Source organism: Lathamus discolor, chromosome 12 (assembly GCF_037157495.1).
Source record: "Lathamus discolor isolate bLatDis1 chromosome 12, bLatDis1.hap1, whole genome shotgun sequence".
NCBI classification, from domain to species: Eukaryota; Metazoa; Chordata; class Aves; order Psittaciformes; family Psittacidae; genus Lathamus; species Lathamus discolor.
The window spans coordinates 8,676,999-8,702,316 of record NC_088895.1 but is presented as its reverse complement, the minus strand read 5'-3'; the positions used below and the strand labels follow the sequence as shown (position 1 = coordinate 8,702,316).

Below are 25,318 nucleotides of genomic sequence, written 5' to 3'. Positions count from 1 at the left end.
CTTAATCCTTATTTTCTTGTTTTAAATTCCAAACTAACCAGTCAGGATACAAAGGCAAGCCTGACTAATACAGGCACTCAGCTACATTACAGTAACAACAGATAGACAAAATAAAATGATCAAGCAGTGCACAGGCTGACAAATCATCACTGTTACATCATGCACATATTCATGATTCACAGTTGATTAATAAAGATTTATTGATCAAAGGAGAGGGGTGGCTACATTCATGATAAACATTCTTTAGTGAAAACATCTGAGACTTAAGGGAACTTCTGCAGTACAGATGTCGGATGTAGAACTGCTGACAAAATATTTATACGAACCTAATTTTGGTAGATATTATTCACAGAATATTCATTCTAGCAAGCATATGGTACCTTTAAAGGTGACATCTGTCCTTCCAAGAAATGCTGGCTTGATTTTAATAGGACATTAAGTCCAAAGAAAACCTTGGCTGGCAACAGAGCAGTGTTTTTACAGACAGTCCTTAGTGTGGATTTAAAAGAAACGCCTCACCCTAAAAAGACTGATCCTGGAGACAGAGCTAAATTTGCTAAGGCTGTGCTATGTTGTTCCTTCTGAGGCTGGCTGCATTGTTGCCCACCTGAAGACTACAGCCGACCCACCCTACTTCTGCTTAAATCAGGGAGTCAGCTGAACAGTTCCTCTTCCAGTTGTGTAGTCACTGTCCTTGTAAAAGGCAGGAAGGAGAAAGCTTGTGCACTCAGGTCTCACTCGGTTTGTTCCACTGAACCAGGGGTGCACAAGAGAGTCAGAAACATGGAAGCATGTCCCAGTCCAGTCATGCAACTGTAATACATGGGTGGGGCTCTATGGTTTCTTCCTAGTAGAAGGGGCAGGGCAAGGAGATATTTCTAGCAGAATGAAAGAAGGTGTCACATACTTTCTCAGATGCTCTGCGCTCTTCGATCACAACCTAGAAACTTTGTGCCTATACACTAACGGGTGAGAAACAGTCTGGTTGATATCCAAAGTCAATGTTAAAACCAGTAATACGCATTTGATTCTGCTGAGCAGTTCAGGAACCCAATCAGTTCTCACTGTGCCATCTCCCAATCCAATACATGACACAGAGCTTCTGCTTGCACTTTTAGGAAGTTGTTTGCTAGCAGTACAAAAAAGCCCATGACAGTGACTTCTGAAATACATTTTAAAAGAGGGCGACAGAGGTCAAACAAAGAAGGGTGATAAAAAAAGTGTCGGCAGCAGTTATTAACAGTTTTTCACCATAAAAAAACTACAGGGCATCCTATGGAGTGAAAAGCAGAGACTGTGACTTGCAGCAACAGTGCTATTTATTACAACAGGATGTTGTGACATACAGAGGTATAAGCGGATTAGATACATACAGCCCCACAGTAGTTATTAAATCTAATGGTTGGATTGGTGTGTATAGCCTCTAGCTTGGGAAGTCCTTACCTTTTGAAACTAGGGAGAGATGTATGGTGAAAGGATCAGTCTAGATTTCCCGTGTCTCCTATTTCATTCTTTTAACCATCAGTTATTTACTGTTTTCAGTGATGAGGTGCTGGGCTGTGTGGACTTCTGGTAGAAGTATGCCAGTATAGGAGGGAGTTCATAAGCACTTCATATCCCCCTTCTATTGCCTTTGGGAAAAGTGCCTTTGGAAGCAGAAAAGAGAATCAAGTCGATAGCAGTATCAGTGGCAACAGACCAGCTCTATAGCTGGTAAAAATTACTGTAGTGCCCACCATTTCCTTGGCTGGAGCAGAACAATGCCCTTTCATATCACCTGCGAGTCCAGCCCCTCTGCTGATACAGGTCAGGTCAGAGGGTGGGGGATATCCTTCAGTCCTTTGTATTAACAATTTGTGAAGTATACACTGTTCTGTTTCTTTGGTTGTGTAAATGATCAATGACAGATCAGTTGTGCTCTTACACATCTGAATTGCTAAAACATAGCTCCAATGCAAAGCTTCTAGGAAGAGAATGCTTTCATCAGCAGCTTCCCAGCTGTGGTTCCACAGTGCATTTTTCCATTCTGGAAATGGTGGTTCTAAGGTCAGAATTTTTTTATGGGGATTGTTTTAATCTATGTTTGAATGTTTCTTGTGGAGTACTTACTAGTCCTGGTGGGACCATACAAGAACAGAACTTGTACTGCTGTGTGGATTGGTACCTGTGAGCATTACACAAGTACATCCTTGTACTGGGATAGCAAGACAAGCCTCCCCTCAGGTCTAACAGCCACAATTCAGTTGTAGTGTGTACTGTCACCAGTCTGGCTTTGGATGTGTGTGCTCAGGGGCCAAGTCTCTAACGAGTGTGTGGTGATGCATCTCCTCTGACATGCACAGAGCTCCTGCACTTTAGAACAGCTTGCAATCTGCTGCAGTGTGCTGTGCTCATCTAGAAAATGGGCTGACTACCTTTCAGAACAGATTAAGTGCAATTTAAAATGCATGTGTACTTTGTTTTTCTAGTTTTCCTTTGTGTGACAACTTTGAATCTTAATACAAGGTGTTCAAATGTACAATGATAAAAAATGCAGCTCATGTCAGCAGTAAAATGCATAGTAATTTATTATCTTTTCAAGTGTAAATACAAACCGGTTTGATGATGTGCCACATAATGAAAAATTCTTTGCAGTCACAACTTGAATTCTTGTTGCTGCAGTATTGTTTTAAACTAAACTTTTTACAAAGAGTTTGAAAACCACACAATCCTTGTTGATGGCCAATAGAAAACTGTAATGCTGTGCCAAGTAATAAGTGCTTCTACAATGCCTTTGAGGAATGCTCTTTATTCAGACATTCTCTTCCTCAAAATCAGGTTGCCAGATGCTGCTTCACCGGCGTATTTATGAGTAAGTATTCTCAGCCAAAGATAACATTGCTTTTGCTTAGGGCAACCCATGAATTCAATACCTTTAGTTACATGTCATTAATGCTTTTGTAATACATGTCAGTGCATTTTGTGAAACCATTCTAAAATACATTACAATGTACTGAAGACATCGCTGTTTATCATATTTTTCTCATACCACTGATGTCTGGGGCACTGGGAGGACACAGCTAATGCCTTCACATGCATAAGCATCCCAGGGCTTTAGAGGGACAAGGTATTTTGAACAGTTACCAGAGTAAACCAGGCTGATTGGAAAGAGTGAACCTGAAGCTAATTACTTACATTTTTAGAAGATGTAAATATTGATGCATTTTGTGCCAAATTCATTGAGAACTACTAACTACATAATTTCAGTATTTACTCCTCGAGCTCCCTCAGTTCACTAGGTAAGCAGAGTCCATCTCTAGCAGAATGCACTCAGCGCATCAGCTTTTCAAGAATATCCTAGTTACCCCACAGAAAGATGTTAATGCATGACGCACACACTTCAGTAGATCTAATGTATTTTATATGCATTCAGTAGTTAACAGCTCTCACCTTAACTCCACTAACGTTACATATACACACACAAAACAAATTGTATCTGCAAAATGTGATTAAGAGGTCCCGGCTACAGTGGCCTCTTGAACAGGTATTTCTGGTGAAGCAATAAAAAAATGTGTTAAGTTGGGGATTCTTTCCAGAGATAACATAATAATAAGTTTACTTTGATGGCACCCAGATCTAGAGACATGAGAAGACCTGGTTTCCATCCAGCTTGTTAGAACCAGAAGCTGGTTCTTCTGTTTGCAGTACCATCTTTTATCTGTGGTGTGATCGTACCATCAGCTTTGATTAGCAGTAAGCAGCAGGAAGTCACAATAGCAGTAGTCAAAAATGTAATATAATTGCTCAAAACATTTTCAGTTAAGCAGATTCTGACAGTTGTTCTTCCTCCCAAAGCCTTCCATGAAAAAAACAACCAAAACCCACAAAGGTATTTGTGTCCTAACTGAATAGCAATATGCCAGGCTCCTGAACTCCAACTTCTATTAAAGTTCTTCTTACAACCCAACACATTTGGTCCTGAAACAAGCCATAATGTGCTTTAGTATGGCTGTTAATGAAGCATTTCAAATGAATACTGGATACTCAAGGAATTACATGCTGTGTAATTGATCTAAAGAACAGATTAGGACTGGTGCTATTTCATTAAATCTTATTAGCTCTGGCTTAAGTACTTAAAATTGCAGCTGTCCTGTGTCAGCTAGATTACACCCCTTGTCACACGGCAAGTGAGGTTTTCATTTATTAGACCATGGGTTTTAAAATGGAGTAGGCTGATGAAAAGAAATACAAACAAAGGACCGCAAAGGTCTGATCTTCAGACACATCAAGCCCCATATTATTCATTTAAATTAAATACAATCCATCCTTTCAGATCATGTATGAAAACCTGTTGTTTGTTACCATATTTTGTCTTAGATCTCTTCTGTGGCACCAGAGTTCTGCTTTTTGGATGTAAACCATCCTGAAGAGTTCTCAAGCCTCATGGATGAGCACAATACAGATCTTTACATGGCATCATGGAATCAACCAGGTTGGACAAGACCAACATCATCAAATAATCACAAAGTAATGCATCAAGTCCTTCAACAAGACCTTTTTTAGCTCTTTTTTTTCTCTTAGCTGCTTCCCATGGGAGACTGTCATGCTTCAGGGACCAGTGAGCCAGTAAAGCTAGAGGACAATTTTGTCGGAGTAATAAGTGGCTTTAATAAAGCCAGGAATAAATTCAGATTGGAAAACAGTTCATGGCTATCAAAGGAGAAAGGGCTTCCCCTCCCACCCCCAAATGACTCAAACTAATTTTTAGGGTTCTTTACCTAATTAGAAAAGTAGTATTTTTACTGGTTTGCCAGTAAAACTATACTACCTAGTATCCTGTCTAGGACACTAGCAGCATATTAGACTTGGTATTCTTTCTCACCTTCTATTCTTCCCTCCTAGGACCTAGTAGTTAACTCCACAATCTCCTAAATCAAACAAAATAGCAACTGAAGATTTTCAGATTAATTTTCTCTACGAGACATACATTAAATACTTATCATAATATCTGGACTCCTGCACTGTGGGAAACAAGACTGTTCATTTGAAAACATTAAGCAGGACTTCAGATTATAGTTAAGGGGTGAAATACTGACAAAAAAAACCATAAGCTTTGGTTAAAAAAGATAATACTCAAGGCTTCTTTTATTATTATTCCTTTTATGAGAGAGTATTTAAGACCCTCTCACATGCAGAGTCACCATGTTTATAACACAGCCAAAGCAGTGGTTCACACAGATAAAGTAAAAATAATCCATCAGACATGTTTTTTTAAATTTAAGAAATTATTTCAGAAAATCTTTAAAAAATGACAATCAGAAAATACCAACTCCACATTTAAGAGTTATTTGAATTCTTGTATATTATTCTGGAAGTCTCAGAACTAGTTATATATCAGGAAACTCTGCTTTCCTTTTCATATGGACAGTCTGGTTCTCACTAGCCCTCTTCAGCCTGTGGCCTCTGCACTTCAGGCTTGCCAGGACTGACCACTCTGTCAGACAGTGTGGCCACATCCAAATGCTTTGCACTGGGCACTGAAACCAGTAGCAAAATTTGCAGTAGCAAAATTCCAAGAAAACCAGTTCACATTTGTCATGGTGGTATCATAGTGATGGCTTACCACACTTGCCTGAAATCATTACCAGCAAACACACATCTATCTGGTCTTAGCTTCAAATCCCTTAAACCCACAAATGCAACATTTTTTTGAGGATAGTAAATTTTAAACCTGGTATTCCTCCAAATATTCAGCCTTCCTTTTTCATTTACCCAGGATTTGAAGGCTTGCTGCCCCACTGTGGAGGATCAAGTGGATATTGGCAATTCAAGACAAGGAAATAAAAAAAAGGGGGGAAGCACGTGGCATATTTGCTTCTAGTCACTACTGTAACTTTATACTCTGTTATGCATTTAGCAGTCACACTGATAGATAATTACTTTCAGCTTTCAGCCATCTCCATATAAAAATACTTACCATTTACTCATTGGAAAGACTACAAATGATGTGAATGACCTGTGATGTTACTCCCCAGAAAGCTCAAACTGGTCTTTGCCTTCTTTTGCCTGCTCATCTCCCTCACCAAAATGTTTCAAGACAAAGAACTCCATCAGACTAAACAAAAACAGAATACAGCTTTCATACAGTTTAAAAGGGAGAAACTATCTGGAGAGAAGATGAAAAGTCTCTTAGCCATAGAACTCCTGTACAAAGTGTTCAACACCTGATGGTACCTATCCTTTGAAATTGCCTAATGGGAGGTTAAATACAGGGCAACTGCTCCCAGTGTGTATTTAGCCTGAAGCTTCCCACCTGTTGACAATGGACAGGAAGGCTTGAATACGGAGCATGTCCATGATTTTTTACTGTATTGCTTGATTTATTAAAGATGCTACCTCTCCCTGCAGGTCTTACTACACCATTCAAGAGGTCATGTTCAACTAACCACAAACACAGAATTTTAAAGCATTTTTATATTTAGAATTTCACCCAGAGTGATTCTTTTGTATATATTCATGCATAACCTGATCATGTGACTATTTAAAGATTAGCCATGAGCCATAAATAAACTCATGGAGAATTTGCTTTGTATTATACATTTTACACACTCCATTTAAAAAATAAACTTGGGGCAAAATACAGTGATACGCTTTCTAGATACCAACCCAGAGTTGACAAGAACTGATGAATTCTGCATGTTAAAAGTATGTATTTTATTGTCTATCATGCCCTTGAAAAATTGGCTTTGTTTTCATTGTATTTTGTTCAGCATGCCTTGAAATAGAAATGGCAGAAGTTGTTCAAGAAACAGATCACCAAGATTCACAGTACCACAGTGTCTGCAACTACCCGTTTCCCTGGCTCAGTAAAACAAAACTTCTTCAAAAAATTACTATAAAATATTAAACAGTGAAGTTAAGAGACACAATTTCTATCTCTCAGTATGATTGAATCTTCTCTAAATGAAAAGCTGTCTGCCATGGACCTGCATCCAAAGCCTGCTGACGTTGACAGTGGTCATCAACTCTGACAGCCTTCAGCATAAGCCCTTGTCATTGCTCTGGCTACCTGTGCAGATACTGCGTGAACCACTGTATACATCATTAAACTCAGGTTCACAAAGATGCAGTCAATGAGTCAACTACACTAAAATATTTGTATTTCAGAGTAACGGTATTTATATATGCTCCTAGTTCTTGCTCTAATTTGCCCTCTTATCACTAGGTTTTTATTTGTTTTTCAAATACCAAAAAGACTTTGTTGGTTTGTTCAGAAAATCAGACAGTGCTCACAAAGCATATTTGCTCACATTTGACATTTTCACAGGATGGGTAATGAAACGGAGGATTCAAGTTGTTACATTCAACAGATGGCACCTAAGTCTGTCACCTTCTGGAAAGAAGTCATGAGTATCCAGCTTCCAAGGCAGTTTCTGGAACAACACAACAGTGTACCTGCATCCACAGCACTGCAGGTGGGACCTTACACTTATGTACTTGGGGACTGTGGGCCAAACTGAGGCCTCTAGTAACTCATCCCTCTACTAGGACATTTACTGCCTCAGTTAAATATGCAAGGGCTATATTGTGATGCCTTTACAGCCAAGAGATGTAAAATGTGGCAGTATAATGGAGCATGTGGCTATTCATTTTACCTATTCAACATTTACCTGTGTATAACTAGAAGAGGTCTCTAAAATGCTGCTTTTTAGCAGCTTGAAGGTTGAGAACCACCTGTAAACATTTGCAGAACAGTCTCTTTCTAGAAACAGAGACTCCTAAACAATCAACCTTGAAATTTATCATATATTATATTATATTTCCAGTGTTATTTACAGATCTTCTTGTTTAGTACAATGAACCAGACATGCTGAAAAGGTAGGATTTGACCAGTCCCCTTTTATACGAAGTACAATAAAAAAGGCACGTGATTATTCACCATAGGAGTTGTGCACCAGTCAATAACTTAAAGCTAAAAAGCTACCCATCAGAGAATTCTCTTTATGAGGCAGTATTGGGAACTCTCCTTTCAACTCATCACAGAAACATCTGTCTATTTCTCTAGGAGAGCTTAGGGAACCCACTTTTCTGCTGTGTTCTGATCTTCACAAGATTTCCAAAACAAACAGAAAACTCTTGTTAAGCTTCCCAGGTCATCTACCAGAGCAAGGAAGAGTCAAATAGGTCATGTATGCATCTGCTTTTCTTTGTCTTCTCTTTTTTTAACTTTGAATGCCCAGCTGTGGAGGACTTGAGAGCCAAGTCAAGTCCGGTTCAGACTAGTTTGCTTTAAGACAAATGCCTTGCAAGATATGGCACACTGAGCAATGGACAACGGCAGGAGAGGCAACTTCTGAGCCCCAGCAGTCAGTGTCGGCCGTGTTTTATCCAGTTTCTAATCATCCATTTTTGCCCCGAGCACCTTTGTACAACTAATCTGAGCCCAAAATTTGCATCCTTTGACACTTCCACTTCTAGGCAACGGCCAGTGTCTCTGCTGATGATTGGACCGTTCTGAGAAAAAAGAAAAAGGAAAGATGGATTAGAAAAGGTGAAAAGACTAGAAGAAAAATAATGCTACATCTGTAAATCCCTAGAAAACACTGTAAAATGCCTGGGAAGTTCTGTGTACAAAGTGAGAAAAGTCCCTAGAATGAACTAGAAATTCCTAGGAGAAGTTAGATAATCTACAGAAACTGCCAAAACAGCTGCTTGATAATTCCAGATTTGGGAATGTCTAGAAAATTCCACAGCAAGCACTAAGAAATATCTAAAAACTACTAGAGAATCCCTACAGACCCCAGATACAGGAAATCCCAGAAACTGTAAGAATGCCTTTGAAAGTCCTGAAAATTTTTTTAAAGTCTTATGTCTAAAAATTCCTGAAAAAAGGTTAGAAAAATCCTATAAAAGTTCTAGAAGTAAAAATACCTGGGGACACAAAAAATTTTACACATACGTTCTTTACACTACAAACATTGAGAATATTCCAAGAAAGGATAACTAAAATTTCCTAGTAATAATACAAGAAACTTCCCGGATAGCACATTATCTATAGAAAAGATATTTGACTATTTCTAGAAGGCATATGGGGGAGTTTCTCTAAAGGCCTCCTTGTTTTCCATTAAATACCTTCTAGAGCAGCATTCCTCTCCAGCTTATTTCTGCAACCTGTCCCTGAACTCTTCTTTACCTGTGTGAAATCCCAGAACCTCTGTGCTGGCCTCAGGACATCTTCACACTTCTTCAGTGTTGGTGTCCTGCCCTTCCCATCATCAACAAGGCATTTTGAGTCGGGCAGGAAGGCTGTGGAGCCCAGTGGCCCCAGCTGCAGGACACCCTCGGAGCTGTAGCGGACAAGCTAGGGAAGAAAGGAAAGGAAGAGAAGTCTTTAACTGCAGCTCTAGGGGACCCCAGTGAAGGGACACAAAGTCAACCTGCAGCTGACTTCTCTGCCAGCTTCTGCCCCAAGCACTGGTGAGGAGGAGTCCTTTGTCCTGCTGTGTGTTGGGACCTTCCTAGTCTGGCATGCCGTGTTCAAGGGCAAAGCTTGGGAAACCTGTTTTACCAAGACAGGTCTCTTGTAGGACACAATATTCCCTTGTTTCACACCTCTGTTCCCTAACACATATTTCACTGCAAAAGGGCACTCAAGAAAGTGAAGTAATCAGTATGTAAATCATACCCACTCAGCAGGAGTTTGTTTAACAAGACACAATGTCAATTTGTCAGTGTACTTTGTTCTTAAGAGCTCTGTTAGGAGCTATTGATAGCAACAAGTCTAATTAGTTCTTGTAAATAAAAAAATCCAACCATGCAACCAGGATCCAAAAATATGAGAGGGAAAAAAGAAATCATGAGGAAAACAGCAGCAAATTTGCTAACACGTGTTTCAGGCCTACATCGTAAAGAATCTCACTCTGGTATTTCAGTTTTGGTTGAGGCTTAAATGTTGTGCAGTTTAGTGACGTTGTAAATGCTGCTGGCTGTAATTAGAGGCTTCAGGTGAGGGCCATTTATTTTAGAGGGGTTTCTTTAATAAACTTAGGCACAATCAGTGTGAATTTTTACAGGTGTCTATTGTTTTTTAACCTTTAAGTGATGATTTCACTTGCCTCAAATCCTTCACAGTAAAATGGTGCTCAAGGAAAACAAAAATCCGTATGTAGAAGGCAACATAATGGTCTCTTATAATCTCTGTGTAAGAGAGAAAAGAATCTGCCTCTTCCAGATCTGCAGTTTGTTTCAACCTGTATTCTAATAAAGCCTCAAAGCCTTACAAGTGGTTTTAGGATGCTGATTTAGAGGGGAAAGGTTCACTCTGTGTCACATTGCACTGAAATAACTACGATAGTGATGGAGTCCTCATTTACAAGTTGTAAGAATTTATAAGTAATCCCCTATAATTACTATTACTTCTTACATAGCTAAGTAGAGCCTACTGAGAGAGATGCCAAAGCACATTGAAAATGCACCATGTTAATTTGGCAGCAGGCCAGTATGTCAAATCTGACACACCTACTTCTCGCTTCTTTTCTGTTTAAATGAAGAATCATTACACCAGCTTATTTTGCCCTCCTTACCCTAGAAGTAGTCAAGTGCAGCACTCAGGTGCCAAAGACTGCAAAATGAAGTCAGGTACATGGCTTGTATGCTGTGAGGCTGGATGCTGCAGGGTTAAGATCTGAGCCACTGAAGAAATGCATTTATCACCCAGGAAATTCACTGCCTGTCTGGTCTTACTGCTGTTATATGGCTGAAATTACTTAACAGAAAAGGGAAGGAAGGTCAGAAGTGCTGCCATTTATTGGATGTGGCTGTCCAGTGCATGAGATGTCATTAAGAGTCAATCAAACCCCCTCAAACTGGAGTCTAGCTTTCTACTACCATCCTTATTAACCTCAGAGGAATCATGCTGTGAATAATCGTATCTTGCTGGTAAAAAGAGCATAGCCTTCTTACGCCTGGACCAGATGCCCTCTGACAAAGTATGTGCTCATTTTCCTACCTGCCACCTCTGTTTGGAGTAACCATGTGAAGGGCAGGGTTAGAAGAGAGCCTACATCAGAGAAAGCAAAGGGATAACCACATGAGGATGCTCCTTGGTGTGAGCATTGTCATTCTTGAGGCATTGTCTGTACACACTAAATCAACACACATTTTCACTTATAGAATACAGGGGACATAAGTAGAAAAAGCTCAAGCAAGTATTTCACGCTTCTTGTATCTAATGAGTACTCAGCAGAGTTCACATGAACTGCGTGGCTGAAACTTCAACTGACCAGGTATGCTTTCACCCTGCAGTCTTTTATCATATCTCTCCCGGTCCCAAAATACCTTCCAGCAACCTGGTTGGCTTTGCCTCATCCAGGTAATCAGCACCACTGTTTATATTGGGCTGCCTGCTCCATAGTATAGGATCAATTTTCCCTGTGGTTTAAGATGAGCAGTATTTTCTGTACTGATATTAAAATGGTCTAAAATAGTCCTGTCTTTAGAATCTCAGCGGCTAGAATTGCATGTGCTCTGCATCACAGTAGCCATGTACTTGAGAAAGACATTGTTATACAGAAGCCCGTCAAAGCAGAAAGTACCATCTCTGCATTTGCCTTAGCAGTGGAAGATACACCAACTCTATTACAAACTATCTTCAATATTGGAAGTGGCAGTTGTGTGACAGAACTGAAACAGTTTTACACATCACATGAGGATGGACCTTCGCTCAGATTTTCTCTTTTATCTGAGAAGAGCTGAAGGATCCACATAAAAGACACTGAAGCTAAGTGCTCTATTAAATACTCCAAGATCTAATCCTGATGCTATCTGCTGTACCCATGATAACATAAGATAGTTCTCCCTTCAACATTCAGAAATCTGAGCAGAATGGAAAAGATGTCAAAGGTTGTTTATCAAAGCCACCATATCTGGTTCAGAAATAGCGATGCTGCCTGCGGCAGGAGATCCTTCAGGAGCAATGTGATAAGTAAATGGCAGCTTTTAACTGAAGGATCTGACTTCACAAAATCCATTCCTGCTAATTTCTAGTCAAGTGGAAAAAAAAAAAAAGGCACAAAATAACAGCAGGTAATAGTAGGAAACAGTTACAGGTATGGGTTTAGTAGCTTTCTGCACTAAATTTAACCCTTCTCTCACATTCTTGTTCTCCAAGCAAAAGGAAATCTTTACTGTTTGGACCTGCAGGTTAAGGTAAGCTGTAAGCTGACACAGAAACTGAAACAGTGAGCTACACAGGCATTAGAAATACCTTAAGTCTCTAGAATACTCGTGATCTGTCTTGTGGTGACAAGTTACCAAACTTCCAGGTTTGTTACAGAATTTCACCTACCGCTTCCTGCAAGTTTAACTTCCTTTTCATCCACCCCACTCTAAGCAATCAGACCAGCTCCCTAGTGTGCCACTCTGGAAAGCCATAGCTCTACCAAGCAAAATGTTAAATACCTGGCCTCAAGCAACAGTTTAAGTAAAGCCTTTCATCTCCTCTTACTCCCATCTGTTTGCGTAGCTGTGAGCTCCAGGAATCAGCATGTCGAGAGCTCCCTTCTTTCTTTTTGATCTCAATGCGGAGGGAGTTCTGCTTTCACTGCTGCAGTGCCTGGTCTTTCTCTCGGTGTGAAAGGGAAGAGAGGAGGGCGGAGAAGGAGGCTGTTCACCGGGGCCCTTCTATCCCAAGATGCCATTTTATTAAGTTGTCCTCTTCTTTCACATACCATATAATCAGCTCCACATCACAGCATTTGAGACAGACTCCGAGACAGTGAATATTTCCACTGAGGCTGTGTAAGTATTCTCAGATGGTTCAAAACCTGCATGTCCTATAACCATTCTAAGAAGCTTCTAAAACACCACATTTCACTTTTTTTGGGGTAGTGTCTGTCGTCCCCCTCTTAAAATGTCTTTTACAACAAAAGGGTATTATGTAATGCTATGGAACCATGAGATTTACAGGTGATCGTACAAGAGAGGCCACATGCAGAGGCAAGACAGTCAAGACCCCCAAGACCCAAAACAGAACCCTGGTTTCTGAATTTTCTCTAGCCCTAGACTGTTTCTCCCAGCAGTATTTGCAAACAGTTTCTCCTGAAAGGGATTAGAGTCAAACTTCAAGATCCAATGAACACATATGAAAAGGACACTATATTTCTGCAAAATGAGTTTCGAAATCAATTTAGTCTGATGTCTGGATATTCTTAGTTGTTAGCTTATCCTGACATAGCTCAAGTCAAATGCATCAAGCTAAACCGATGTAAACTCAAGACTAAATGCATTCCAGAGCATCCATAAAAGAGCTTGTCCCTGTTTGAATAAAGAAATTTAAAAGCTGATGTCATTGAAAAGATGTGATTTATCATGGTAAAATCTAATCTTGAGAACACAGGGAAAGGCATTTTGTTCATGGAGCAGTAATGGTGGGGTGGCTTTATCTTTCACTGGCAGTGCAGGACACCACCATTCAGAGGTGTGCAATATGTAAGGGAAACAGAAGAGCAAGAAGTAGAAGAAGGGCAAGAAGTACAAAAAAAGAGCATTTTACCACAGATGAACAGTATTCTTACTCCTAATTCAGCTTTCTTTTTCAGTAGAACCATGTGTATGCTAAAATCACTAAAATTGCTTGTCAGAATTGAAGAATATGAAAACCAAGCAAGGTGTAGCTGAAAAATGAGAGACTTTCACACTGGTAGGATGCATTAAGCACCAGTGATAACCTACCTGGTGTAAATGAGTTCCATGTTTATATTCGTGTAAATGCAGCAGGCACGTACAACTAACCCAAATCTCAGCTCACTGGGGTAATTCATGCCCTGTGGTTGACATGAAAAATGTCAGAAACTGAAAGCTAAACATAATAGACAATTATGCTCACCCAGGCTGATGAGAAGAGGGGCTTTAAAAATGTTTGTTTAATATATTAAAACGCTTGCTGTCAACACCTTTCATGCTATGTGCCTGAATATCCTTGATGAGGGTTTGTGCAGCTGTGGTTCTCATACTGAATTAAATTTGTGAATTGTGGTGTGAGATGATAGAAGTTTTCCAGCTATGTAATCATTAATTAACTTGGCTGCCTTTGAGTGGCTCCAACCCATGCTTGTCTGTGAAATACTCTGACAGAATATCACCTCTGCCTTCTGCTTGGTATCTGAGGGATAACTTTGGTTTTTTCCCCTTTCTTTAAGGGGAAATGGAAAGTGCTGCAGGATGATTTGGTAGATTAACTTTATACCTCTCCCATACTTTCGTAATTCTCACATACATGGGATACTTTGGATTTTAAGGGTTTTTGAAGAGTGACTTCCTCTTTTCATGCATTTGTACAGTGCAAGTAACAAAAGAGCTCTAGCTTGTGGCTGTAACAGTCTAAAAACAGCTTTCCAGGCTTGTTCGGAACATTCACATATACAGGATACTGAAGACCCATAGCAGAAGAGAGCCAGAAGAGACTGAATTTGTCACGACCCAACTTCATCTTCTGGAGGAATAAATGATTTGTGTATTGTTATTTGCATCTGAGAGGAGCTGCCCAGTGTCTAGTCTAGGGCCCACAAGACAAAAGGCAATCTTTACTAGGCATCAGATTTACATCTTACTAAAAGGAAAATTACGTGTTCCTTAATGGAAAAAATTGGTCAGAGCTGGATGCTGAGAGATTAACTGCTTTATGCACCCAAATTTACAAGAGTTAAGTCAGGAGAAGCTAGGTGTGTTGTATTTCTTTTCCAATAAATTCACAGTAACTTACACCCTTCGTGTATTTTCTTCTACAAATACAATATAAAAATAAATAAAATAAAAATAAATAAAAAAAGCCAAAGCATATTGTATAAAACAGGAGTTGTAGATGCAAACAAGTAGGTTAGGGACTTAAATTGCAAAATAAATTGCTGTCAGAACCAGCTATTTTATTACTCTTCCCAATGCTGGCACAATGATGGGACATCAGATGTTGCAAAGGGACTTTCTGGAAGGACTTGAATTTGCAGCTTTCTGGTCAGAATTAGCATAGAGCAAGAGACTGAACTCTGAGTGCCTTAACATCTCTAACTAGAGTCTTCTTGAGAGGCTCATTTACATCTAATTAAGCAACACTATTTTGTTACCTTACTGAAAGGCTGTTCCTCCTGCCTCTACTAGGAAAGTGTCAGTCAAATGTTCCATAACAATCCTGCCAAGGGTGGACGTTTTGTCAGTAGGAATTACTGGCCCTTCTCTCTAATCAGGTGTGACTCCCTCACCAGCTTGCAATTAAGCACCATGGGCAATATTTATATTTTGTGACTCTTGTTATTCCTCCACGGTGACAGATGAGCCAGGAATCAAATCAATGTATGTATGACTGAACTCCAGATAGTTGTTAAGTCTGTGATAAGGTCAAGAGTTTATTTACACATGAGAATGTTCATTAACGTGGTTTTGATGGTACTTCAAAAGAAACTAGAATTACATTTCAGAGGAAGCTCAAGTCCTGGATTTAAATAATACCCAACTTGTATTTAAAAAACAAGTAACACCACTGTGAGTGTGGGAAGAAGAAATGCAATTTTAGAATCTTCAGACACCTCTGAGAAAATAATAATACACACAGGGACCGGTGAAAACGAATTCTATGCTAGAAAAGCATTAACTTAAAAGATGTTGCTAATTCCCTTTGAAGTTGATGTTAAATGCGTGCTTAACTTTTGCCTACTTGAGGAATCACAGCAGCAGCTTGCTAAATCATTTCTGCATAGGAACCGATAGGACCAATGAACAGTTAATTTAGGGAGGTACTATTCCTAGAACAAGCCAAGTCATAACAAGAAGAGCTGCTCAATCAAACCGTCTAAATTCATAGATCTGTGCTGGATCTCTCTGATACTAAACCAAATTATAATGATTCTTCTGTTTTCCTAACTAGCATCTTCAATTCACATGCTGAACAGCCTTGGAAAGGGCACCCAAAAAACCTGGAGTAAAGCCAGTTATTTTCATTTGCATCTCAAGAATATGCTGCCAACCTCAAATGGAATAAACCAAATTTACTTTTGTTTCTTCTGAAAATTCTTTAAAATTTTCTTACTAATGATGGGATTTTAACCATTTACCTGAGAAGACATTCCATGGCATGGATAAAGGATTGCTTTGTCATCCTCTTCAGCTCCCTGATCTAAGCAGTAGCCACTAGCTTTGCTGTTACGCACCTGTAACCAGATCAGAAAGAAAACAGTTGTAGCAGAAATTAATCTGTATAATGCAAGTCCAATACAGCTAAATCTGAGCTGCACTACAGCTACTGGAACAATGTAAAACGTTTTTCTCTGAGAAACACATGCTTATTCTCGAGGTATGACAGGATGCCAGTACTGACTTTGCTCCAGGAGAGACACGATTTGGACAACCTGCTGTAGCACCATTCTGTTTGCATCTATTGCTCGTATAGAAACAAAAAAACCCATATGAAAACATTCTACTGGAATTGAGAATAAAGTATATGGCTATGTATAGAAGTGACACAAAGCACATCGCTGTGAAAGGATACAGCAATAACTTCTTGAACAAGAAGTTATTTAGATATTTTGAAACAGTCAACAGGTGACTTTGGTTTAGACTGTGAAGTATTTGTCTGGCTGCCCCCATAATACAGAAATAGCTGCTGCATGAAGTGTTGGAAAAACCAGTAAGTAATTCTTGATATTACAGTATAGAAGCATAACAGGGGATCTGATCGGATAAGGGGGTTCAACAGTTAAATCTGAGAAGGTTTATTTTATGACTCAGGTACTATAAAGGCTAAAGAAAATGAAGACAGCTTTATGGCACGGCTTTAAAAAATGTGAATTTAGTCACTAGAGAATACATTTTTTACTACTGTTTCAATCTGTTTCACATCTACTCAATACATTTATTTTCCTTTAAACTCACTAAAATCCAGACATATTTTTTCTCAAAGAAAATAAGCAGAAGAGAAAGTATTTAATAACAACTTGATGTCATTTAGGATGAAGCCTCTAGTTTTTCATTGCAGGCATGCAAGACTGAAAGGGAACTATGCCAGTTTATACTAGCTAAATAGCTCGTGTGTTCTATTTTATTACAAGTTTTAACGAATTAGATGCTTGCATCACTAAACTTCCTGTTTGACTCAAGAACCTTCTATGTGACCACTCAACAGAAACAAACTTCTTTTTAGAGACCAGCTTGCTAACCGTCTGGTATAATTGACACAACATTGGCAGAACTGCCAATGTTCCTCACAGTTAACAGCCTTCTTAGAGCTGACAGTTACTAATAGCTCCTGTTGAATTTACTAAATGTCTTTCCTCAGTTACTGCCAGGGATACTTATATTAGGATGCAAAGTGATATTATGCAATAAAACTTACACTTCATATCAGTAGCTGAAGTGCCTGACTTACATGAAGTCAATCAAATGGAACAGAAAGGAAGAATGTCCATTTAGTTGTCTTGTGTGAAAATATATTGCCTTCGGATTTAATTGTAGTTCAAGTAGACAATTAAAAGAGAATTGTAAAAACATTAAGCAGCAGGAGAGCTCCTAGAATTTCAGCCCAGGTCACAGTCGTGACAGCAGTCGTTACATCACAGGCACGTGACAGATTCAAAGAATTACAGAAGGGATATCTGACTTCACTACATACTGGGGTCAAGTGTATGCAGGAGCTTTGGTTCACAGCACAGGAAGAAATGTTTCAGAGAGCTGAGGTCAATTGAAACACCTACACATTTCTAACATGTTTAGATTCAGCATTTCAGTAAGGTTAAAAAACCTATCCACTCATCTGCCTCTGAGTAGGTGTTCCAGGGTCTGACTCAGTACTGGTACCCAAGTGACAATGAAAATACAGAATCTGAGCACAAAGTAGAAAAATTGTTCTTCCTCTGACTTTTTCATGCTGAGATAAAGACCTGGCAAATGGTAGCCTCACCTCATAATCTGAGCAAGGGTATGTTGCTTTTTATCCTGAACAATGAGGAATGCAAAAACGATTAATAAAGTGAACGTAATCCTTCAGGTAGCTTGGTAAAACCCAAACAAAGGGTAATTCTTTACCTAAAAATAATTCAGCAAACTCAACTGTTCTCATTAACTGTAATAACTATAGCTGTCTTGACTGCTGATTTTTTTTGAGGATGTCTATTTGGGAAACAATTACCCCAAATTTATGTTCTCAGAGCTGCTCCATTTTAAAGCAAAAACCAAGGAGGTTGTGTATCATCATTACACAATCATACCCCAGCACGAAGGACAGAGCTTCTCAAAGCCACGCTTCTTAGTGGTGATTAAACACAGGAGAGGGCATTTCTTTTGCTACTACTGTGCTGACTTGAAATTGCTCTGTACATCCTGATACCCACCACTAAGATGAAAGGACTGCTCTAATGCAGCCATGATGTATTTTTCAAAGACATACAGTACCTCTCCATAAGTGACTGTATTATTATAAACCCTCATTTCAGGATAGACGTTCTCTAAGTACCACTTAAAACTCCGGCACTGCAGTCTCTGTCGTAGAGCTATTCTTTCAGAAACGTCTCCAAAGTCAACTCCAGGGTTCTACAAAGCAGAGAAAGAATAAAGAAGTCTCACTGCATTGACTATACAGATGTTTTCTTTACTGACACCGAATTGGAGTTCATTTTGTATACCAAGCTGTATTTCCTTCTCTCTTTCGTAAGTAGCAGCTTATCAAACAGCTGCTGTTGAGAGCAGACAATAAATAATAATGAAAGTCAGTGGAAAAAAGGGATAACGAACAAGCAAAACCCAAACATAAATCAAAGTAATAATACAATCAGAATGCCGTTACAGCAATTCCAAGTTTTTGCAATCAAACTGAACTCCTTTGCTTTTAGATTCATTAGGCATTTAGGCAGTAATTCTGATCTAAGATATGGCAGCGTGATCATGGTTTACTCTAGTAACAGCCTTGGGTATTCACTAATGTAAATGAGGTTAGAACAGACCTGTTAAATCTTCAAAGCAGAGCTGCTCAAAAAGTCATTAAGCTCCATTAAACACTTGCATAGACCAGCATTCAGTTTTTACTGGAAATGGAGCTCATTCACAGACCTGAGCCATAAAATGCACAACACCTTCTTTATAATTCTGCTTCAGAATCTGATTCTTGTTTGAATTCAAATCCCATGAAAAACGCAGGCTGGGAGAGTCAAATCAGTATGATCAAACCCAGCCATTTAGGAAATGCCAGGTCCTCAGGTAGCGTCTGTTGATTTAAACTGTTACAAATCACCACAGTTCAACATTAAGACAGCAAGAATTACCTCATCTAAAAATCTTTTCTGACACTATATGGATCAAGTGGACTGAACCCAGGGACTTGTGCATGGATCTGTCTGAGGTACATTTCCTCCAGAATGATTCCTGTACGGTTTACAAATTGTGTCTAATGCAGGGTTACAAGACAGCAGCAAATCTTAGCTCAGGGTTTATTAGAATCCCCAACAGATGCTTCATTTTCAGGAGAGAATACAAGTGTAATACTGAACAGGTTTTTCTATTTGCCACATAAAGAGTTTGCTGTGCTCACTGCTGTTTGCTGATGCATACTTTGTCATGAGCTCTCTATGCAGCATCCATTCAAATGAATGTTAATTTACGTACTACTTCAGGCTGCGTGGAAGGAGAGCAGTTCTTGGAAGCACTCAGCACAATAAATCATGCAATATAAGATTCCTTTATCACTAAAATTGTCAAGGAATAGATCATAAGCAGGGGCAAACCAACTACTTGGTTAACTAAACTAAAGCTATGTTGACCCACTGCTGAAGGTTATAGGAATATGATCTTGCAGATGTGTCCAAAGATCGTCTGCTGATCAAGACACACATTATGCACAGATCCTCAGTAACTTGGAAGGGAGTGAGCTGTGGAAAAGATGCCATGAATTATGAAAGGGTTAATTTGGATGGGGTTTGGTATGGGAGGAAACATGTTTTTACTTCCCTCCTTTCTCCCCTATTCTAGAACGAGGCAGTACAGAGCCCTATTTGTGGTGCCTTTTCTACAGAGCAGCTATGATAGCGCAGTGCTTATTAGCTGCAGTAATCACGTGCGGGTTACAATGTGATGGCACACAAATGAGGTGTCCACAGCATTTAGTATGTGGACATATTCTTTATAACCAGGCAATGCGGTTTCTAGTTCTCCTGCAGAAGGTTTTTCTTGTGGCTCGTAACAGTACAGTACTTCTTAGTCATCTGGGTTGAATGGGCTTCTGGGTTGAATGCTACAGTGGAATAACTCTGTGAACACTAACACTCACTTCCTTTTTTCTGAGAGCTAACGGGGTTATTTTTATGATGCACATTTTATCAATTAATCAATTTATTTTATGGAAAGAAAATTTTAATGTTCAGTACTTCTGCTTTCTGTCTCTTAATGTAGATGTGCCAGGGTTTTTTTAAAAGCACTGTTGTATAGCTCAGTGCAGAAAACTACATCAGTGAGTAATCTCAGATTAAAGGAAATCATGTTTTGGGGTAAATGTTTATTTAAATATCTTGCCTTTTCCCAGGATTCGAGATGGCACCAAGCAAACAATTTTACCAAGGTTACTCTTTCATCTGATTGAAACTGTTTTATCAAGTGGATGCAGACAGGGCCAAAACAGCCCTAAAAACTTAAATGGACGCTGCTGTTTCCCTCCAGCTATCATGGAATTCTTGTGTGGGAAAGAAGTCACGCAGTGCTGCCTTTTGTTAAAACAAAGTAAGTCTCTGCAATTACCTCTCATGCCAAAAGAAGTCACCAAAACACGTCTTCATAGAGCCCTTCCCTTGCACAGAGTGTCCGATACTAAACAGCACTGGGCGCCGTTTGGACACATGCGAACATCTGACATATTCAGACATCACATGGAGAAGAATGAAACGTGGCTTCTTTAGGTACAGGTATTTGCAACACCACAACAGGAATGAACAAAAACTGTACCTAGATCCCAAAGTACATATTTAGTATGTAGATATTTAGGACACAGTCTAAATCCTATGAAGTCTCTGACAAGACTCCCGTGACTTTGGTGGACTCTGTATCATAACTGAACATTCACAAAGACTTACCTTCCTATTCCGGTAGGAACATTCCTGTTTCCATGTGCTTCAATCAGCTCTGGACCAGCCCCTCATGCAAGGGTTAACTAAACCACCATTACCTGCACACTGGTGCATGCTTCCCCTCAGCTGCTCTCCCTGTGCCCCTTCACATGAATAATTTGGATGCAAATACCACTAAAGAATACAGCAGCAGTCAGCTTCCACCTGACTGGGATATAACATCCCTCTCCTCTCCAGGAATTATGCTCAGTGGAGATGAAGCATGTGATATACTTACAGAAAAAAGTGATAAATTGAACCTACAGTTTATCTAATATTTATATTACATGGATTCCTAGAGGCCCTCACATGCCATCTACAATTCCTATGCACAGTGAGAAACAGAATATGTCCACATTGCAACTTGCAGCCTGTAGACAGTAAAACTATTTAATGTGTGATTCTTTTATTACATACTTTGTTTTTTATGCTTGTGAGGTCTATTGAGCCTCACGATGAATGATGATATTTATTTACAGACATTTCCGTAGTCCTCACTGCTGTAGCATATGAACACCTCAAAGTTTAATGCCATCCCAAATTAATGACTTCTTCTGAGGAAGCACATAAACCTGGAACATTTTGCACCAGTTAAATTATAAATCTGTGTCACTGCTCCTGGGTGTACAACAAAACTTACACTGAGGAAGCAAGTTTACATGGCAGAACTCTTCATATTAAGCATGCACCAGCATGGAAGCACTCTTCCCCTTAAGCTAAGCCCACTTGGTACACCTGTAGTAATTATCCTTCACCTCCAAGAGCTAACCAGGAACACCCATCCACGTTCCTGCCTCTGGCTGGCAGACAACGTGACCTGTACTTACTGCCATGGGGATGTTCCATGCCATGTAAACATGTGACTTGAAGTCATCCATCCAGACCTCAGCAGCCCGCAGGGCGTTGCGCTTTGCATAGTAATCAATGTCGTTGTTGTAGGGTTTCTTTGTGCGTTCAATATGTGCCACGCGGGAACAGGGTAACACCTCCATGCTTCCTCCACATTGCCAGACCTGGAGATGAAATAACAATCACATGTTGGGGGGGGGGGGGGTTGGTTTGGTTTCTTCTGTTTCTTTTCAGAGGCTGAATGTAGAGCATTCCCCAGTCAGAGATGGGCACCATCGAACGGTTCAGCACAACCATCCAACTTACCTTTCTCTGGACACATAGACTACAGATGAGTTCGAGGTGAATGCACCTGGCTGTGTTAGGTACATAAATTTGCATGCCACAGATATGCAAGTCTTTCCCCATACTGTCACTGACCTTGGAACCATTAGGCAGAAGACAAATTGTAAGGTGGCAACCTCTATCACAGGGACTAATTTAACCTAGTGCTTTTTATTGAAACTTCGAAAAATCAGTTCTGTCGTCTGGCTGTCTACGTGGGGATTACTGTGTCTGCTCTCCAAGTCTACAAACTTTTAATAGTTTAAATGTGACTGCCAGAAAAGTCTGATACACATTTAGTGTACATCAGCATCTCAGATGACTTGTTCCACACCACAGTCTATTATGTGGGGTTTTAAACCCTACCTTTGGGAAATAAAAGGAAACAAATTACCCACATGCACAATACCACCAGAAAAAAGGCATGGAAACACACTTATTTGCTGATTATGGAAACTTAAGACTTTGACCGTGAGTCAGTCAATTACTCTTTCTAATCCAGCCCCTGCAGGCTTCACTGATTTTCAGTACAGCAATTCTCCCATCACAGACGTGCTTTGTCCTGCCTTCATCAGTAAGAAACAAGCACTGACTTACCTGGTCAGTACAGGATGTCCCATGGAAATTTCACCCAAGAATAGAGACTCCAGTCTCAGCTCAGGGTGCCCTGGTGAATTCGGCCATTAAGTGAAACACGTTTATTTAGCAACAGGGGTTACCGCTGCACTTGGCAGTGGATGTGAGCACAACAGATGCAGTTCTCACCCAGTGCTCCTACATCCCCTCAGCTCTTACCTGCCAGCAGCAAGGGAAGGAGAAACCCCTGGTGCAACTGTTCTGTGTACCTGTACCTGCATCCTGGTAACATCAGAAGCAATAAATGGCCACTTCTCTTTCTACCCCTGAGCTGATGAAGATGGAAAAAGGGGCTGAGTGGAGACTGTATCACCCAGGCATAGCTGTGATGTGCTGCAGAGGTTTGTCCTGTTGATTATTTACTGCCTGAACTCTGGGATGGGAAACAATGAGGACTTTCCTCTTTGAATCAGTGAGATACAGAGTGATGCAGGGTGAGTGAAGCTTATGCCTTTCAGCTCCCTCCGGTCTGCACCCAGTGCTATAATGTAGCTGAAATAAATAAAAGGTAGTAAAATACAAGCAATAATCCATTGCTTTCCAAAGTCACAGAAGAGTGTAAGAGCTTCATTTCTAGGCAAGATGCACTCCAGAGTAACACTGGGCCAGTTCTTCACCTAAGCTGCCTTCTTGGGGACAAAGATAAATTGCTTGGGAAGCGGCAGATAAAATCTTCTGCTCCAGTTTGCCTTTTTTTTCCTAAATACTCTGATAGGTAATATGTACTTGCTGCTTTCCAAACGGTTCTGCAGTAAATCACTGGCCACTGGAATTTACATTTGATAAATGAAATACACTGAAAAACCGCTACTCATAAATTTGGCCTGACATATGCTGAGGTTTCCAGTGCAAAGGGGAAGTGCCATGAAAAAAGAAAGGGATTAATTGATTTTCATGGTCAGAAGGGGAAATGAGCAGTACACTTCAGTATACTGCTATTTGCCCAACTCATCCTGGAAGTCAGCTATTTAATGCATGGCACATTTTTCTTTCTCTTGCTATGGTTAATGACCTTGTAATTGTCATTTATATATTTTGGTAGCAATGGCAAATGCCTTATCTAAGCAGAAGATTTATTTCCTTCAAATGCCAGTGCTCATGCAAACCTGAAGAGGAAAAGGTACTAAACTGCAACATTAAAGGAAATGGTTTAGCTCATCTGTAAATTCAACACAAAGTTATTTATCAGTGATAAATTCTCCCCAGATGAAATCCACAGGGAAGTCAGGCACCTGGCTTTGAAGGAAACACAACAGAAAAAGGCAGCAGCAGCCTCAGGCCAGGCAACACTCGCCCTGTCACTAGGATCCTGGTGCAGGCAGCAGGGACCTGCACTGTTACCACCCCAGCTGCAATCTCTACATTGCCTCACATTTACAATCAGCCAAATCTTTCCTCTACCCCTCAGCCCCGTTTTGCTCTTCAAAGAGACAAAAATCTGCTGAAGAGGAGAAGGAAGGAAACAGTCAAGAAATACTCAAGGAAATTTGCTTCCCATGGAGATACTGATTTACCCCAGATGACTTGTGTTTTGGGGAGTATGTCACCAGAAACCAGTGGGGCTGTTTCCCAGGAGGTAGCCGGATGTACATTGCACAGGATAAGAAGGCAGTGAGGCAGTGATGTATCACCAGGCATACACTCTCCCACCATTTGTCCATATCCCAGATAAATGCTACAGCTGCTTGACTGTGGGCCATTTCTTTTCAGGCCAGACAAGGTCTCCTGTTTCACTTCATCAGGATTAGTTGCTGCTCAGTGGAGCACAGACGTGCCTCTGTATCCCCACACACCCTTTTGGTGCACTGCCAAGTATGAAGCAAAGCTCTTGTCCTCTCCCTTTCCAGAGCAATTACTTAAGCTTAAATGAAGAGCTTAGTACAACCAAATACATGCACCCCAAACCAGACATGATCCCAGTAGTGAAGAGCAGTCATGTGAGATTTAGATGGTTCTGAAGACTTGTGTCTGAATCAGGAGGATGGGGAGGTTTAGCAGCACCTTCCTCCTGCTGCTGCAGAATTGAAAGACACATGCAATTCAGAAAGCCATTGCCTGTCTGCCTCTATCTACACGAAGGCTCTGAAATACAATGAAGGATGAAGGAACAAGGGAAGTTTTACTGCATGAAGCAGATAAGAAATGTGAGTCAGTGGCTGCCCCTGAAACTGGTTTGTTCTCCTCCTTTCTTCTTCAGAACTGTATTTAATGACCCATTTGAACAGTACTAAACAACTCATTTCTTTCCACATCTAACTACGAAATTATGCCAGAAAAAATAATTACACATATCTCTACAGCATTTATCAAGCAGAGTTCTTAAAATGTCTTACTATGGGAAGCAAACTATTTCTACCTGTGAGCACAAAATGACATCCAAATAGACATGTTTCAGATAA

At 40.1% G+C, this 25,318-nt stretch overlaps 1 protein-coding gene across 6 annotated transcripts in view; it reads right to left on the bottom strand.

The window, feature by feature from the left end:
• Positions 1–7,771: 7,771 nt before the first annotated feature.
• GALNT9 (polypeptide N-acetylgalactosaminyltransferase 9) overlaps positions 7,772–25,318 on the bottom strand; it is a 225,838-nt gene continuing 208,291 nt past the window's right edge. For all 6 annotated transcript variants that reach the window (XM_065692354.1, XM_065692355.1, XM_065692353.1 and 3 more), the window contains 5 exons: positions 21,938–22,123; positions 18,415–18,552; positions 16,083–16,178; positions 9,173–9,340; positions 7,772–8,493 (listed from right to left, as the gene is read on the bottom strand). In XM_065692354.1, coding sequence (XP_065548426.1) covers positions 8,347–8,493; positions 9,173–9,340; positions 16,083–16,178; positions 18,415–18,552; positions 21,938–22,123 — 735 coding nt within the window. In that variant the 3' untranslated portion in view covers positions 7,772–8,346. The remainder of the gene's footprint in view (positions 8,494–9,172; positions 9,341–16,082; positions 16,179–18,414; positions 18,553–21,937; positions 22,124–25,318) is intronic.